Source organism: Sylvia atricapilla, chromosome Z (assembly GCF_009819655.1).
Source record: "Sylvia atricapilla isolate bSylAtr1 chromosome Z, bSylAtr1.pri, whole genome shotgun sequence".
Classification (NCBI taxonomy): Eukaryota; Metazoa; Chordata; class Aves; order Passeriformes; family Sylviidae; genus Sylvia; species Sylvia atricapilla.
In genome coordinates, this window is record NC_089174.1 from 51,171,888 (window position 1) to 51,189,575 (window position 17,688).

At 39.4% G+C, this 17,688-nt stretch overlaps 1 protein-coding gene across 1 annotated transcript in view; it reads right to left on the minus strand.

The window, feature by feature from the left end:
* The window catches only part of PALM2AKAP2 (PALM2 and AKAP2 fusion), a 272,229-nt gene that overhangs the window by 192,964 nt on the left and 61,577 nt on the right, over positions 1 to 17,688 (minus strand). Inside the window, exon 3 of the mRNA XM_066338760.1 lies at positions 5,164 to 5,294. Within this exon, the coding sequence (XP_066194857.1) occupies positions 5,164 to 5,294 (131 nt within the window). The remainder of the gene's footprint in view (positions 1 to 5,163; positions 5,295 to 17,688) is intronic.

Sequence of the window (17,688 nt, forward strand, 5' to 3'; positions counted from 1 at the left end):
TTGGTTATGCTGACAGCTGAGTAGTCCTGAGTAAAGAACAAGGGATCCGCTTCTCCTTTGCCTCTGTCCTGCACTGCTTCACCTGCAGGAGCTGTTGCAGTGCCAAAGTGCCACAAGTAGCTCTTGCGTGTACATTTTGGGGATCTAAAACTACTGGTTTAAGCTGTCTGCCTGGTCCACATGTCCAAACATCTAAAATAATAATTTGTCACTCCTTGAACTTGCTGGGCACCTCCTCATCCAAGGTGAAGAAATGCACTGTTGATTACTGGAGGGATATTCCACTTTGACAAACATTTATTTCACTCGTTTTCTTTACTCCAGGAACCACAAGTCCAGTGCTGGTACTTCATGCAAATGTTCATCATCATGTATGGGGATATAGAGTATTTCTTGTTTCTATGCTACCCAAAAGCTTCAGAGATAAAAGCCTTCTACATCTTTTGCAGTAAAGACAGGCTATCACCTATGAACTATAATTTACTCTCAAATAACAAAATAATTTTGGGAGCATTTGAAATGCTGTGAAAGAATAGCAGGCTTTGGGTGGGCTGCTCTGTTCTATGAATACTATCTGTATAATATCCAGATGTCAAATGGCAACTTTCCATTCACCGCTGCAAAACACCCAGACCATCACGTGGTAAAAAACCAGACCATGGGTTGCAACACATCACAGCATTTGTTTAACCTACAACACGCTATCACAAATATGACTGGGAATCTCTATCAATGCTATCCCAGATAATATGTTTCAGATATGTGATTTGGAGAATAAGTTTAAAGAAAGGGAAATGCTTTTCATTCATTTTTCACTCCTTTACTATAATTTACTCGAAATCTAAGGCAGCTGCATAAAGCAGGAGATCACTTCTGTACTTTGTAACAATGAGAAAGAAACTCAGAAATGTCTGCTGTCCTCTACCACTGACCCAGAATTTTTATAGGAACATGAAAAACCTAAATAACTTTGAAGTTTATGTCTAAGAGCAGTTTGTGTCAAGAAATATCCATGTCTGGCTTCACTCTGACAGCATTGACAATGCTGTCACTAGTCTTCCAGCCGGGGTTCAAACATTTAACCATATTATTCCACTACTAACAGACATTCAAGTCCACTAAAGACTCAAGGAATGTTGAATAAAGGGTTCAATCTTCTTGTTAAGTCCATTGGACCAACCACATTTTAAAAAGAAATGCCAAAGACAAAGGATTTTTACATGGGGCATTTTATCTTCTTCTGAAGATTGAAGGCAGGCAAGCAGAAGTGCTGGAAAACTAAGACCAAATTTATTCAGCTCTTTTGACTCCTTGATTTTCACTATGTATTCTTGGTTACAGGAGTTCTAAACATTTTAAACTAATCCCAACTGTCAAATCACTGTTCTGCCTGTAATCCACAGTTATAGCATTCATATGCCTGCATATGAATGTCCTCATCTTGCATTCCCTGTTTTTTAACTTACATGTACATCATGTACTTCTATGCCCTCCTGATGTTAAGTAACAGCATTATAATAGCATTAAGTTATTTGCATTGCATTATTTGTTCTGCTTTATTTCTCTTTTTCTGGTTCTGACATTTTTTCCATTGCTTGACATGAAGTGCACAAAAATGCAGAGTAATGTAGGCATTCTTCTTTAAGATGCTTTTGCAGACAAGGAAGCTCATTAAATCATTACACATACTCATGTCTAAGTTGAGTCAGATGCACATATCCTTGCAAGTTACGAACTGAAGTATATGATTTCCTGTATCATGATAAAATAACACAGAAGTCTCATAAATAAGAAGCGCTGTACTCATACATTTTTACTGCCTCATTTGAAATTAAACACTTACCACACAAAGGAGAACTGGTTACACTAGCTTAAGAATAAACATTAGAAGCATGTTTATGTCTTGCAAAATGTATGATTTTTGTAAGAAAGTCACTTAAAACTGGACTAGAGTGAACAATACTCAACCAAAGGACCTGTGTGATGTGAAAGGCCTTGAAGACCAAACCCAGTGCTAGTCTTACTGTTTCTCCAAACAGTATTGGTCTTTTCTCATCCTCATGAGCCTACCTACATGAGTCCACCTACATGAGGTCGCATCCTCTTTTAGGAACACTAACCTGGCCTCAAACACTCTCAGTTTTCTGTTCTAACTGCCACAATTCACTGAGTTTGTCAGACCTACTGGTTACAGCTGGCCTGCAAATAACAATGGATACTTCTCTTGTACCACGGCTGTTCATGTAGTAAAAGCAGGGGTATGAGAAAGGAACCTTCTTGAGTGCTTCAGTGTGTGTAGAAGAAATAGTGCTCTCTGTCATGATGATGGGATGCTCTGCTGCAAGAGGAAAGAGATGACTTCTCATTCCTTTTTCTTACAGCAGGGTCATGGATACTGGATGCTGGCAGGTGCTGGACATTGCTCCTAATAAATAAGCTTCATCTTGATCTGAGAGGAAATGCAAATGATAAATTTTTAATAATATATTGTGTATTTTTATATATATTTTCCAGGACGTATTTATACTGTAGCTTCTCTGTGCTTGCACATATGATGCTATGTGATACGAATGAATATGCAAGATCCATGGCACAGTGGTTTTACAGTGCAATCAGCCTTAGGGCTGGTCTTAAAGTAATTTTCTATCCTCCTCATTTTTCTATCCTCCTGTGATAAATGTAGTGTATAAATTCATGTATAAAATATTGTATCAAAAGGCTACTCGAGGGCGTCTCTGAGATTCCAAGGCCTATCGTGCAGCTGTGATACCACAAAATTTGTAACAGAAACAACAGGGCTGGACTGGAGATGGCCCATTCGTCAAAGATGGGCTTCCAGTTCATGGCTGCTCAAAACCTGATATCAATCTTGGTGGAAGATCTGGAGGATGATCAAATCAGCATCTCAAAGAAAGAATCTGGAAAGACTCCTGAATCATCTTTTCATACTTATGGGAACCCCTTTCAAAACCTTACATTGAAATAAAGAAATACATGAATATTCGAACTCTCAATGGACTTAGCCTTGGGACAAATAAACTGTATAAAACCCGTATGCTGAGACCCAGCATTCGTGGCAGGGTTGGATGGCAACTTTGCTGCTGTTACCCTGTCCACCCAACATTCGATCGATGTTGTCTGATTTTATTGTGGCCTTTCAATTAGATTTTGGAAAAATTGCTAAATAATTCTTTTATTTTGAATTGGCTTCTAATAATTTATAACACTCCTATGCTGAACCAGCTTAGTCTGTCCTCTGTCACCCTTGTTGAGAAGGTTTAGGCTTTTTCACAGGATTCCCATGGATAGTGCATAGTATCCTTCCAAAAGGCCACTGATGCCCTGCAAACATGAACAGATGAAAAATCCCCCTGGAATCCTCTCCCTTGATCTTATCCTGGGAATGTGGAGGGAAAATGTAGTGCACAGAAAGAAAAATACTTTCAGGATGAGTCCATTCTACTTCACTCAGGATAATATGCTTGACATCTCTCTTCTTCTTCCCCCTTCTACAGCCCTTTACCTTCTTAGCCTATTTTGATGGGCTCTGGATATGCCATGTTGTTGTGGATATAAACTGTAATTAGACTAATGACCTCAACTTCTGCTCTCTAATCTCTACTGTTCAGATGTAGTATGTTCTCATTTAAATTAAAATACTTTTTTTACTGTCTCTGGAATTCCCTTAGAAAGACAATAGGGAATAAAGGGTGTTACTGAGGCTGTCACACAAATGTCACCTCAACTCAGGAGAAAGCAGCTAACTAGTCATTTGACAGATAAATGGTCATAGAAGAAGAGAGGTCAGTTACTTTCAAAAATTCAATTTCATGGCTGCAGTAAAGGAAGCAAAATTGCAAGCCATATGAGCAAAGGTTTTACACAGTCCTCCATCCTACACTTTGAATTAATTAAACAAAGAGGCTTCACTGCTTCAGTGGTGGTACTCATATAGTAGAAATTAGCCACTCTCTATGTGTTTTCCTGGACAGGCTCAGGGCTCTTACCATCTTGCAGCATTCAGCACTAGATGAAATATGTATTACAGTATGTATTGCTGAAGCATAATCCATGTATTCTTTCCATATACAGTATAAATTTATGAGGTAAAACATCAGATATCATATGAAATCTAGAAAACTTTTCCCACCTTATGTTATCACAAACATAAAAGGACAAGACACATTCTCGGATCAGTTTCAATTAACATGAGTAACAGGACAAAGACCAGTAGCACGAGGTAACTCTTACATTCACATAGTAGTCATTTAGCATTGTCCAGGCTTAGGGTAGATCTGCTTGTCTATATCCCCAGGGAAACATTTGCACGGTTTTCTACAAGAAATTTCACTAAAAACCTGCCATAAGTCAAATTGAGTTCAACAGATGCCAAGCTAATATCTCAACCTTTGGACTACTGGCCCTATTCTGTTGTAGCCCAGCTGATGTATTTGTAAGAGCTGTATTGCCAACTTTTGCCAGCTTTTGCCAACTGTAAAACTCTAAATTTACATAACCTAAATGATGGAAGCAGCTCTGGACTTTGTCCTGTGAGGATTAAAAGCACTTCCCTTATGAGATTTAGAGCTCTTTGTTTGTAAGAAAACAAGGAAAAGCACAAAAAAGAGGACAAATGTCAACTCAAACTGCAATGGGAAACTGATAAAAGGAAATCATTCTAACACCCAAACTTTGCTTCTGAAAGCAGCAGGTATTTGATCTGCTGGTGGCATCTGCTGTTGCATTTCAAAAAGTCATTTGTACCAGTGAAGTGAGTGCAAAAGAATGCTCTCCCTCTTTGAACTCATTTTGGCTGTAGGAGGTGTAAAGGAATGGAGAATCTCTTGAGTGTTGTTCAAGTCATACGCACTCATCTGAAGGGGGAACTTGGCCCTCTTTTTAGCTACCTCATGAAAGAAATCCATAAAAGTCCATTAAAAACAAAGACAACACAATGACATTATTTTGAACAACCAAATTACTCAATGAACATCTAGGTGACAAATGCTGGGCATATTTGGCTCTATGTTTGACTGCCTTTTACAGTCTTGTAAAAGGCAGTCAAACATAGCTGCTGCCAGGGATGGGGACCTGGGCAAGGACAGTCTCCAGTCTTCATGGGAGTGACAGTTCTTAGGCAAAGCTAAAGGAAGCTGTTTCTACCTGTGTATGTTTTCTTCCAGCTTTTTCACCTTCAGCTCATCCTCTTCTGACTGCTTCCTTCTGGCTTCTTCCTCTTCTGCAGAGCCAGCAGGAATTCCCTGTAGCAGCCATTTTTCCCGAAGAGCTTTTGACTGTAATGTAAAAAAATCCCATATCTTAGTTATAGACTGAACAAAAACTATCTGAAGATCGAGAAGAAACTGTCTTTGCTTCTCAATATTAGCTTCTTCCCACTGAATTTCTGCTTACTGCTTCAGACAGTTGATAACAGCCAGACCATCAGCTGTTAATTTAGATGTCATATCTTTCACATTCAGGAGTGTCAGTTTTACAATATATTTACCATCACTGCCTTAATATGAAGTTATTTTTAGTTTCTAATAAAACCAACAATCTAAAATTAGCAATTTAACAAGTCTTGCAAGACCTAAAATTTTTGAACCTTAGTGTGGATTTCTTGTGAATAATAAGGCATGTGATGGAAGGACTAAAGTAATAAACTTTTTAAAGCTTCAGAAACAAAAGATCAATGTGCTCTAAATGTAACCTTTTTCATGGAGCATGAAATTAGTCTCCTATTAAGTCAATCAAAGATTCTTTTTATTTATACAACAGATGTGTTTCCATATATTTACAGGCAGACAGACAGACACACATGTATACATAAACATGAGCACACACATTATCTCTTGGGCATACACAAATTAGAACAAATGAACAAAAGTCTTCCAGAAATGGTGGAAGGGTTGCCAGGACACAGCAACACTGTTGCAAAAAGCAGCAATATCCTTCACCCAATAGAATTATTTCTGGGAGTTTTGTTGTGCTTTCTACACTGAAAATGTAGCCACAACCTCACCTGGTTCCTCTTTAACGCAGCTGCAGCTTAAGCCAGGGTATTCACCAGTGGAGGTGGACTAGTTGAAAGCCATGCTTTACATGGCATACATGCCTGTATTCTTCGTCTGGCCCAAATCCAACAGAGAAATGTCGCAGATAGGATGAGGAAGAGCAGGGGCCCAAAGCTAAACGGGACTTTGCCCCATGGTAAGAAGGAAATTGAGCTGGTGGGAAAAAAAGTCAGCCAGGGGACCAACCAAACTTTCCTTTGCATTGATCAATAAAGGGGAGCACTGGTATTGAATTTGCAAAGTGATAGGCAATGCTAGTTCAAGGAGCCAGCTCCTCTTCTGCAAAGAGGAGTTAATCAGGAAATTGGATTTCAGAGGCAGCCCAAACATGCCATATATATCTTTTCAATGCCATGCTTGTTGCTGGGATAGAACCTGACTTATGCAAACTATATATAAAGGGAAAACATTTACCACCAACAGCAAGCTTCAAACTTTGCCCAAAATAGAAACATTTTTGACATGACAGAAAAGGCTTTCTTCCTAGTTTTTGAGAGTGTGCATATATATAGAAATAGTATCTACGCACAAACTATTTTTGTCACTCCATGACCTATTTGATGTCAGGCAATTAGGTTTTAGAAAGGCAGCAGACATAAAGCAACACAAAATGCACATGCAAATTAAACTTTATAAATCACTCAAGCTTTCACTGGCTTTAACTCTGCTGTTCTGAGACGATGTCCAGGTGGATTTAAAACGATTTTTATGTGAATTAGGACCTCTGTATAACAGAAAAAGGTCTCCTGCTCTTGTACCATGCAGTCACATTCTATAGTTGGACATGCTGGTGACATACTTTACCTGTCCAAACTCAGTTTTGCTCACGGCCTTTAAGTGTTACTTGCCAAAACAGTAGGAGTGGCTATCTCCAGCCACAGTTTCCACAATTTTGCTACTCCTTGTTCTGGCACTACCACCTATCAGTGCTTCCTGTGACATTTCATGTGCTGGTAGTGAATTTTTTGTGTTCAGCTGAGCTGATTATCAGCCAGAATTTTCACAACCTCATTCAGACTCACCATGCTATAGAAATGTCCCCTCAGCAGAGGACTCTCAAGTCATCACATGTGCAAAGAAACAAAGTGAGACAAAGATGGATTTACAGATCTTGAGGGGCTAAACATTTAACAACCTGTGCTTTGGCCTTTAAAATCTCAATAACTGGAATAACCCTGCTGGGCTAGATCCAGTGCAAAGCCTAGTGAAGGCTGACTGCTTTTTACCAAACTGCTGCCTTTTCTTTCAAATGTGGACCAGCTGCATGAGGAACTATGTTGCTCATGTACGTTACTTCGCTCTGGTCTTCAATCTGAAATCCTGAATGACACTCAGTTGGAAAAAATCCCGTAAGTTTCTAATGACCAAACTCTAAAAACAAAGACATCCTTCTATCCTCTAAAGCTGGTTTAGGCATGGCTTCAGCAAAAAAGAAATAAATAAAGCCTCTGATAAAGTGCTGCTTGGACAGCACTGGCACTGAAGACATTAGGCTAACAGTCACTCCTGTCCAACTCCAGGAGGACAGATAAAATCCAGGCTTTTTTCAATGTGCTTTTACAGAGTCTCCATGCTAATGCTCACAGAGAGAGAAGCCAGTCCTTTTGGTACAACTGCAGTACACTAAAAGTAAGGTATTTTGTACAACCTTTGTTTCGGTCTGTGTTTATATGAAACACTTAAGCTACAATATCACATGGTTTCTTTCTCTCTAAAGCTTTTTTTTTTTTAACCTATCGATAACTTGGATTTGAAACTGGAAAGCATCAATTGGCTTTTTAAAAGACATATTTGGAGACAAGAATGTATCATCTACTAAAAATCCTCCCTCTTGGGTGAAATGTCAGCATATTTTATCTGAAACAGGAAAACTGGAAGATTCGATGTTTCTGGCTCTCCTTTTTAAGACAAAAATTAAGGCATTTGTTAAGTGCTATGTTGAGGAATTCAGACAAGAAGACTGAGAAATGGAGACATTTGTAAATGCATTTCCTAAACTGCAGAGAATCTATTTGCCAAGCTGCTGAGGTTGTGTGTATTTATGCATTCACTGCAGATACAAAAGGCTAACAGGCAGACATACACCAGGGGATGTTGGTCACATATATTGCTATGCAGGAAGCATTTTCTTCCTGGCCACATAACTGGTGTAGGAGTGAAGCAGTGGGCAGGGGAGAAATAATCTCTCACTTTTGAGCAAACATTTCCCAAGGAGGCATTTTCATCACAAACATGTAAGAAAGGCCTTGGTACATATCGTGAAACCAAGGGTGGGTAGTGAGGTGGTGACAGTTGTGGTGGGTGCTCGAGCACAGCTCCTGGCTATGAGACAGTCTAGTGAGGCAGGCTACATCAAAGCAACCCAGACAGATACAAACCAGAGCCAGATGCAGAATGGAAACAAAGAGAGTGTGCTGCCATCTGTCCTCCACAGCTATGAAATTTGTGTTATGCTTCTTAAAAAGATCTTGCAAAATCTTATCCCAGGAAGAATGGAAGGCATTTCTCAAATGGGCTAAAAGAAGGTTTGCATGAGGATGGAACCCAAAAATACGTACCTGTATGAGTTATTCCTGTTCAACAATATTTGCTTAACAGCCTGTGATTAAAACAGCCACAAGCTTGTATTTCAGCATTGCTTCTCCTTCATTGTCTGCTGTGAGCTTTAATTCTCCTCTGCATTTTAAAACTCCTTTATGCATCACAGTTGTGGTGTATGGTTAGATATTGTGTAAATGATGAAGAGCTCTGACAGTGGCCACACTACTGTAAAAATACAGGTCTTTGTACTGCTCATTGCCATACTGGAATAAGTGAATATTGTGAATATTGTAAATACTCACCATATTGTAAATATTGTGAATGTTGTAAATACAGTGAATATGCTGTACTCTCAGAAGGAACCGCTTCACTGACAGAGCAACAGCTATGCTATGTACTGTCTGGTATAAGTATTCCTTCATTTACTGCAAGAAAACAATTTCTTCAGGGCTAAATTCTTCAGCAGAAATTTGATCATGTCATTAAAAAGGCTTTCTTTTACTAAAGTGGAAAGGGCCCTGGGCTTGAGATCCTCTAGGTTGCCACTGCTTTCAGGTGATTTGGTTTGTCTGCACAGAATTTAAAACTGAGATGTAAAAATAACTTGCAGCTTCACTTTGTTTTGTTTGTTCAAGCATAGGAAAACCAACTGACATCTGAACCATGCAAAAACAAAAAAACCCCCAGGTAGCAGTTATGTGAACAGACCATAGTGAGGACATAAATAAGTGAACAACTGCTGGATAGGACAGAAAGAAATTATGCCAAATGTCTGAATGCAGCAGACACAGTGATGGCCAGAAAAGTGGTGCACTGCAGTCTTACATGCTACTTATTCCAGTTGCATGCTTCAGGACAGTGAAGCCTGATGGGTTTAAGTTGGTTACATTTAGTGCTAACAAGGAAACAATGCACGGCTTCTCAAATGCACACAGTAGAATTAATGCTGGATATGCAAAGAAAGCCTTTACTGTTAAAGCTGCATTTTGCTTTAATGTTGCATCAAAAGTTTAAGTATCAAAGGACACTTTATTACACAAGTAAACTGCTTAGCATCCTTTTCACAAATCATTATGCCTATTCCACACCACCTCTTCACTCCCTGCATTGTGAAAGTCGTTTAGTTCTAATCATCAATCTTGATGATTTTGAAACATCTTCCATAAACTTCGTTCAAAAGAATAATACATTTGCTGTCCCACATACAATGTGACAATGTCTTAACCTGAGGCCCAGAGGCATCTCCCAGACTTGTCATGACTTTTTATGACAAGAGAAAAGCCCCAGTATTTACTATGCTGCTAAGTTTTGAGTCCCTTAAATAAGCTTTGTGTGGCTTTTGTATTTGCAAATGTTTATGGGGCAATCAGTACTATCTCTCCTTGAAAGCAGTGCTTGCTGAAGTGGAGCACTCCTCTGTCTCCTGAGTTCAAGGAAGATGATAATCCTGAGCAGAAATAAGGGTTGACCCAAGACAGCCTCCTCCAGTAAAATGTTCTTGCTCTTGTGAAACACTTCAGGATGTGAACTATTCCCAGTAATTATGGTCTTCTGTGCTCTGGAAACCAGCCACTAATGATCCCTGGTGTAATTCCACTGAAATAAAAGTCACTTTTACGGAAATCTTTGCCAAATTGAAGTTTTGCTAAACATCTTTGCATTTTGAGGCTTGAAGACCATGAGACATTAACATTTTAGAGTTGAAGTTATTTATTAATATGAAATTATTTTCTCCCTCTCTCCAGTATTCGTGCCATGGAAAAACATGAACACAAAAAGATGGTTTCCTAAGTCCTCAAATCTACATGTAACCAGCCCATGCCTACTAAAAGAGTGCAATGAATTTTTTGCCTGTCACATCTGTGAGTCAGATGTTATCCCCAAACACTCCTGTTAGGATGTTAGCATAACTGGCTGCATTTCAGATTTGCTCTCTGCATTTCAAAAAGTTACCTTGGTACTAAAAGGGCAAGGTTTTTAGGCAGATTTGGAGCTCTGGAGGCAGCAGTGAGTCTGACTTTGCTGTTTGGTAGCTATCTAGAGACGCTCTGTCACTCAGTGGGTCAACTACAAAAAATGAAATCCTCCCAGAGCAGTGAGGCTGTTCTGTTTGTGCATGCTCCCAAGCATCTGCCTGCATTGACAAAACTGAGTTTGTAAGGAACACAACTGGAAGAATGAGCACTGTCAAAAATGCTCTGGTATTGCTTCTTTGTCCTGACTACTCTTTTTTTCTCTCCAAACATTGGATTTCTTGCTGTTGTATTCTTGTACCACCTCCTGAGCCATCCACCTGGCTTTAACCCAGCTAGTACAGCTTACCCTGCATGTCTGGGTCTGGTCTGCTGATGCACAGCACTGTTGCCAGCATTAGCAAAGAGGTGACTGGGACATGAAGTACTGAGATTCCAGGAAGACTTGTTCCTTTGCCAGCAGGTCTTCCCTTGCCTTTCAGAAAAATGGAAAAGAAAATTATTCGCATGGCTGTAGTGTGAGCAGCCATGCTAATGTTAGATGCCCTTAACTATTTGTGGATAAGCATGCAAATGCAGAGAGGAGCTATAGACACAAGTTGTTTGACAGGTAAGTCCATCTGGAAATAAGCAGCCTCCTGGAATGTATTCCTGAGTGATGCTGTAGTATTTAATTTTCCATCAGGCAAATGAACAATCTGCCTCTACTCAGACTGATACAGAGTTTTCCTATGTGGGTTTTCAGTGTGAGAGAATCTGCTTGCAGAACAAAACAGAGGTGTGGTCTTCAGCAAACACAAGACTCTACTCTCCTCTGCTGCAAGATGAACGTGGCCTTGTATGGTATGACTGTCCCTGGAATGAACAAACAGCCATTTCCAGCTTGCTGGTGTGATCTGGTGTTACATAGCAGCAAAACATTTTGTTGTCTTTCCAGTTATCTAATACACTTGTTTTAGCCCAAGGAGCATGTCTGCATGATAGATGGCTATGATTTAAGCATTGCCCAGATTAGGGAATTAAACTGAAAAACTTGCAGCTTGATTGTAGTCTTTACTTGAATTACATTGTCATAGCTTTCATATGTATGATTCAACAATAAAAAAAGGTATCCTAGCTGGTGAAGCTTAGCCAGCTCAAGAGAAAACAGCATGTTTATAAAGAAGATTAAGCATTATTCTGTAGAGTTGTCAGTTGTTGTTGTTATTCTTTGTTCAGGAAATAAACAAAACATTTCTTAGAAATATCTTAAGAAAGTGATGTCTTAAAAATTTTTAAGGAGATTACCATTAGCGCAAGAGTTCCAAAGGTTGTCCAACAGTCAGTTAATGTGAATTAATCACACAGAACATTAAAACACAATAACTTAACTTTTCCCATAATTTTTAGACCTGTCTACTGTAATTGACAAACTTTTGTGACCAGGTATTGGAGACTGATGGCATAACCTCTTCCTAAGTTTCTTCTCTGCCACACAGGTATGGGTAATTTGCCTGGGTTTTTCTTTTTCATAAAATCCTTCCTGCAGTGGACCACTGAAGCCTCCAACGCAGTCACCTCACCAAAGGGACTGGTGCTCTGCCATTCCCAAAAAAGCATGTCTCCTCTTTCCCTACAGCTGCTGGAGTAACAGAATTTTGCTACAGCACCAGTAGCAAAAGGGGGGTACATGTGGGGAGATGAGAAAACAAATAATGAAAGAAGTAAATAAGGAAATAAAAATAAACATTGGACACTATTGTAAGCCCCACCTGGAATCATGGCAGCCAGAAGACTTTGCAGAGATTACCTTTCGCCCTTGTTTGCTTGCTGTAGCAGGTCCATTTGACTGCCCTTCAACTCCTCTGAGTATTTACACAGCCACTGCTTTTTCTCAAAGCACGCCTTCAGCACAGCAACAGTGCAGACAGGAACATGTAACAGGAACATAGTGCCACATGACTACAGAAAAAGGTGAAGGAAGACTAAGATAGCTGGCATGACTTGTGCTCACTTTGGGAAGGGCTCAGCAAAGCATCTCAGCTGGATGCCCCCATGACAAAGTACATCTTCAGTGTGAGCCACGTGCAATCAAAGGTGTAGATGCAAGGAGAAGGCATGTCTGTGGCAAATGACCTGAGGGATGGGTATGATGATAGCTATAGATGGCTTCTTCATGAGAGTCTCATGCTTTGTCTGTTTGAAAACCTCACAGGAACAGAAATTGCAGCTGTACAGACAGAGGTCCAATTAGGAATGATTTTTGGGGGAAAAGAAACAACTGGCTTATGTCCTCAGAGAAAGCTTCCCATTAATTAGCAAAATCACCAATGTAAACATTCTGAGTACATTGCTTTTAAATTGCTCAGGTCCCATTTATTTAACTTTTTAAATCAAGCAGACAATTGTTTCCAGTCAAAGATGAAGAAGACAAACTAGAACCCAACCTTTTTTAGCTTTAAGGAAACCCAGCACAGCAAGAGACATTGTCAAGAATTTACAAGAGCAGACACAAAGTTTCTATCTCTCTCATTCAGATCACTCATCAGCTACGAACCACTGGCCTGTACAGATTAGTGACAGGGATCACAGGTATGGCCCGATACAAGGTGTTTGTTTCTAACATTCATTAAAGACTTGATGACATTGAGATGAAACACAGTGAATAATAAGATAACAGTTAAGTCAACCACAGCTTCTTTCCTACATACATTTTCTAAACATCCACTCTACTAGAAAGTTCTGCTTGAAGTAACAGGAAGATACCACTTCTGGAGAGTTGTGTTTTATGTTGGAGAGTTAGGGTTTATTTTTCTCTTTAGAGAAAATCTTTCCTCTCTTTAGGAAGTCTATTTAAAATTTCAGACTTCTTCATTGCAGGATGATAATAATGGGTCTGTTTAATTGTTTAATATTTCACTTGTGGCAAGGTTAAGCACCATAATGAAAATAAACTACAAACAAGATCTGCAGTGGCTGCTGCAGACGTGAGGGGAGGGATAAGGAGATTGAGCTGCCTCAGCAGGCAGACACCATCAGGGATGTAGTTTGCAAAAGGGGATGCTACAGTGAGGTCCCACATGGCCCAAGCTGGGAGTAAGTCTCTTGGAAGCAGGCATGGGATTCTGTCCTGGTCAAGAATCCAAATGTATTGGGATGAAGATACACATGGTATAAACCTGCTCCTGTTGGCACATAAGTTACTTTTTAAGCCCATGAAAACATCTCTGATTCCCAGGGAATTTCAGAGCTGGAATGAAAAACAGTTGCATGCTAGCTGAAGTTTCTGGCCTTCATGCAGTTGGAGTGAAGACTGAATAAGACCCCCTCTTAAAGACAGACACATGAAAAGAGTGACCACAGTTTTACCTCCTGGTGCCAGAAATTTAGGTATGCTTTGGTTTTCCCTGCGGGTACTCACTCCATGTTTACAAAGGAAGTAAAGTGTAGCTGTGAGAGAAGTAAAAAAATAATAAAAAGATAAATCTTTTTGGAATAGTTAACAATCTGAGATTTAAAAAATTGTCAAATCTCTCCCCCCAAAACAAATAAATTTTGCAGGCTATCATCACTACAGAGCCACAGTTGTTTTTCACTATTATCTCCCAAAATAATAAATTCCTCTCTATATTCATTCCCTCCTTGGCTTCAGTTTATCACTCTTTCCCACATACATACATCCATCAAAAGAAGCAAAAAGAAAAGTAATACTTCAGAGACTCCTTTCTTTTCTAGTCTTGAAAGTTCTTACATTCATTGTTTTAAAAAGCTGGATTCAAGTGATGTGAATTCATTTTTGAACATGTTTCAGACCATCAGGAGGAGCTGGGGTTGCAGAGAGCTTTAAGCTTCCTTTAGCTACATCAACACAGGCTGGCTGAAACAAAATCTCCTGGAGTAGTCATGAGGTGGTCAAAGGACCTTGTTACTGCTCGAAACCTGACTGGTAATTTCAGTGTGTTTCAAGGAAGTCCTGCCTGTATGGTATGTTCACTTACATGATCATCCCAAGATTAACTCTGCCCCAGTTCAAAGCACGACTCACACATAATATTTTTCCTGAATAAAAGCACAACTTGTAGAGGGATCATACCAGAATAATTACAGCAGTGTTTCAATTACATGCAAGCAAGTAAGGAACATGAGTTAAAGGACTAAAGCTTTCCTCTCTCTGTGATAAACAATTTATGTAGCTGGCCTAGATAAATTATTCTATTTTTTAATTCTATTTTCTTACTGCTAAAGGATTTTAACTGGGGATAGGTACTTTGTTTTATGATCCAGAAGAGAGCCTTTGAAGTCTCAGTTTAGATCCTGGTGAGAGACAAACTTCTCAGGATGAAGTGGTGTACTGGTTTAGTACAGATGGTAAAAATAATTAGTGATTGACTTCTAAGATTGATAGCCAGAATGGCTAATTAGATATAGCTATATACTTCTGGGTTACACAAGCTTAAAATCAGTTTGGGAAGCCTGGGGAGTCCTTTTCCTTTTAGCTTTACAAATAAACAAAACCACTAAGGTGGGCATCAGCCTAAGGTGTTAATACACAGAATGGAACAAAGAGGGGTCCCCTGTGCTCTCAAAATGCAAATTTTTCTCTGAATTAGTTCTCTATGTCCCAAAACTGCTGATGAGGCTCTCAACAGACAGGTAAAAATGAGTTTATGTTTACAAGCCCTGTTCCTCATGGGGGACTTCAATGACTCCATTATCTTTTGGAGGGACAACAGCAGGGCATCAGCAATCCAAGAGGTTCCTGGAATGCATTGTTGGTAACTTCCTTCTTCATGTGATAGAGAAGCCAATGAGAGGAGGTACTATGCTGGATCTTGAACTCACCAACAAGGTGAGTTTGTGAGGAATGTGAAGCTCAAGGGCAACCTGGACTGTAAGGACCATGAAGTGGAGTTTGAAATCCTTAGGGCAGCAAGGAAGGTACACAGAAAGCTCACTACCCTGGACTTTGGGAGAGCAGACTTCGGCCTCCTCAGCAACCTGCTAGGATAAAACACTGGAGGGAAGAGGTGCCCAGAAAAGCTGGTTGGTATTCAAGGATCACCTTCTCCAAGATCAAGAGTGATTATCCCTACAAAGAGGAAACCAGGCCAATAAACCCAGAGGCCTCTGTGGATGAACAGGGATCTCCTGGACAAAATAACACATGAAAAGAAAGCCTATGGAGGGTGAAGGCCAGGACAAATGGTGAAAGCAATTCCTCCAGCTGGGGAATACAAAGGGTTTGTTCAAGCAGCCAGGGATCAGGTCAGGAAAGATAAAGCCCTGATGGGTTTAAATATGGCCAGAGACATAAAAGGCAAGAAAAATAATAGCTTTTAGAGATATGCTGGTGATAAAAGAATGACTAAGGAAAATGTTCAGTTTCTCCAGAAAAAAAGGAGACCTGGTTACCTGGGACATGGAGAAGGCTGAGGTATTTAATGAATTTTTTGCCTCAGCCTCCACCAGCAAGTGCTCCAAAAACACTGCCTGAGTTGCAAAAAAAAAAAAAAAAAACCAAAACAAAAAAAAAACCAAAAAAACAAAAACAAAAACAAAAACAAAAAAAAACAACAACAAAAAAAAACAACAAAGGGGGGGGGGACTAGGAGAATGTAGAACCACTACTGTAGTAGAACTTCAAGTTCAAGACCATCTAAGAAATCTGAAGGTGCACAAGCCCATGGGACCTGATGAGAGAACTGGTAGAAGAGGGGGCTCTAAGCTGTTATTCATTTAATTTGAGAAATTATGGCAGAGTGGTAGTTTCCAGTGACTGTAGAAGTGGGAACATATCTCCTTTTAAAAAGCAAAAAAAGGAAGACCTGTGCAATAAGAGGCCAACTGGTCCTGTCTGCCTCAGTGCCTGGCAAGATCACAGAACAGGATCCTCCTGGAAACTATGCAAAGCCACAGGAAAACAAGGAGATGACTGGTGACAACTAACATGGCTTCATTAAAGGCAAATCACACCTGACAGATTTGGTGGCCTTCTGTGGTGGGGGCATAAATCGTTGGTGGGTAAGGGAAGACCAATAGATGTCATCTTCCCAGGCTTGTGCAAGGTATTTAACAGTGTTATACATGATATCCTTATCTCTGAGCTAGGTTTTCAAGAATATTGCAGTGACTGTGTAGGGAATGGAGACTGTATGACACCATCAAACATTTTCCGTGTGCTTGGCTGATTTGTCATTTGGTTTAAGGATTTAATTCATTTAAGAATTAATTGAAAATCATAAAGGGATGTGCTATAATGAAATAACAAGGCTCCTTCATTTGCAAAAGTTCTCTTTTTTTCCCAGCAATGTTGTACATATATTGAGAGAGAAACAGTCATATCTATTTATATTTTCTGACAGTAATTATTTTAGGAATAGATTAAAATGGGGGGGACAGCGATATAACTGGAACGATAAAATTAAAGTTTATTTATAGATGAGATTGCTTCAGTTAAAACCATACCCTAACAAAATCTCTATAACAATGTAAAAAGGCTTTCCTTTTCTTGAGAGTAAGGATGTAATTATGTTACAGATTGTGCTCATGAACTGCAGTCTTTAAGAAGCCAATGTTAAAAGAAATAGGTCCCTAATATTGATACCACTTCAGAACTAATAAAACCATGGAAAATGGATTAGTTGAAATTGTAACCGTTAAAGTAGCAGCACAGAAAGTAACTTTTAATTCAATTAGGAGGTTTTGTTCTGTTTATTTTATTACCATTGGCCACCAAACAGAGCTACAGTAAACAATTATAGAAATTTTATTCAACTAACAAGAGAGGCAGTCACATTTTGGAAGAAATACTGCTGCCCTGGAGTTTATTGGAAAGAGCAAATATTTTTGTTAAAACAGGTCTGCCCAACTTCTGCCTAGCTGAACAAATTCTTAAAAGAAGTTGTTGCCTGTAGGTTGTATTCTTCAGTTCAACAAATGAATAAAAATAAATTTCAGTTGTTCTCCAGAAACCAAATAATTTTGATGGATACTGCACAAAGTGTATTTGGTGTAAGGTGAATTTGAACCACTTCTCTGACTTTAAATGATGGAAGCTGGTAATGCCTCCAGTTCCCATTGACAAGGAAGCCAAGGAACTGCTGAGGCATGAAGGGTAAACT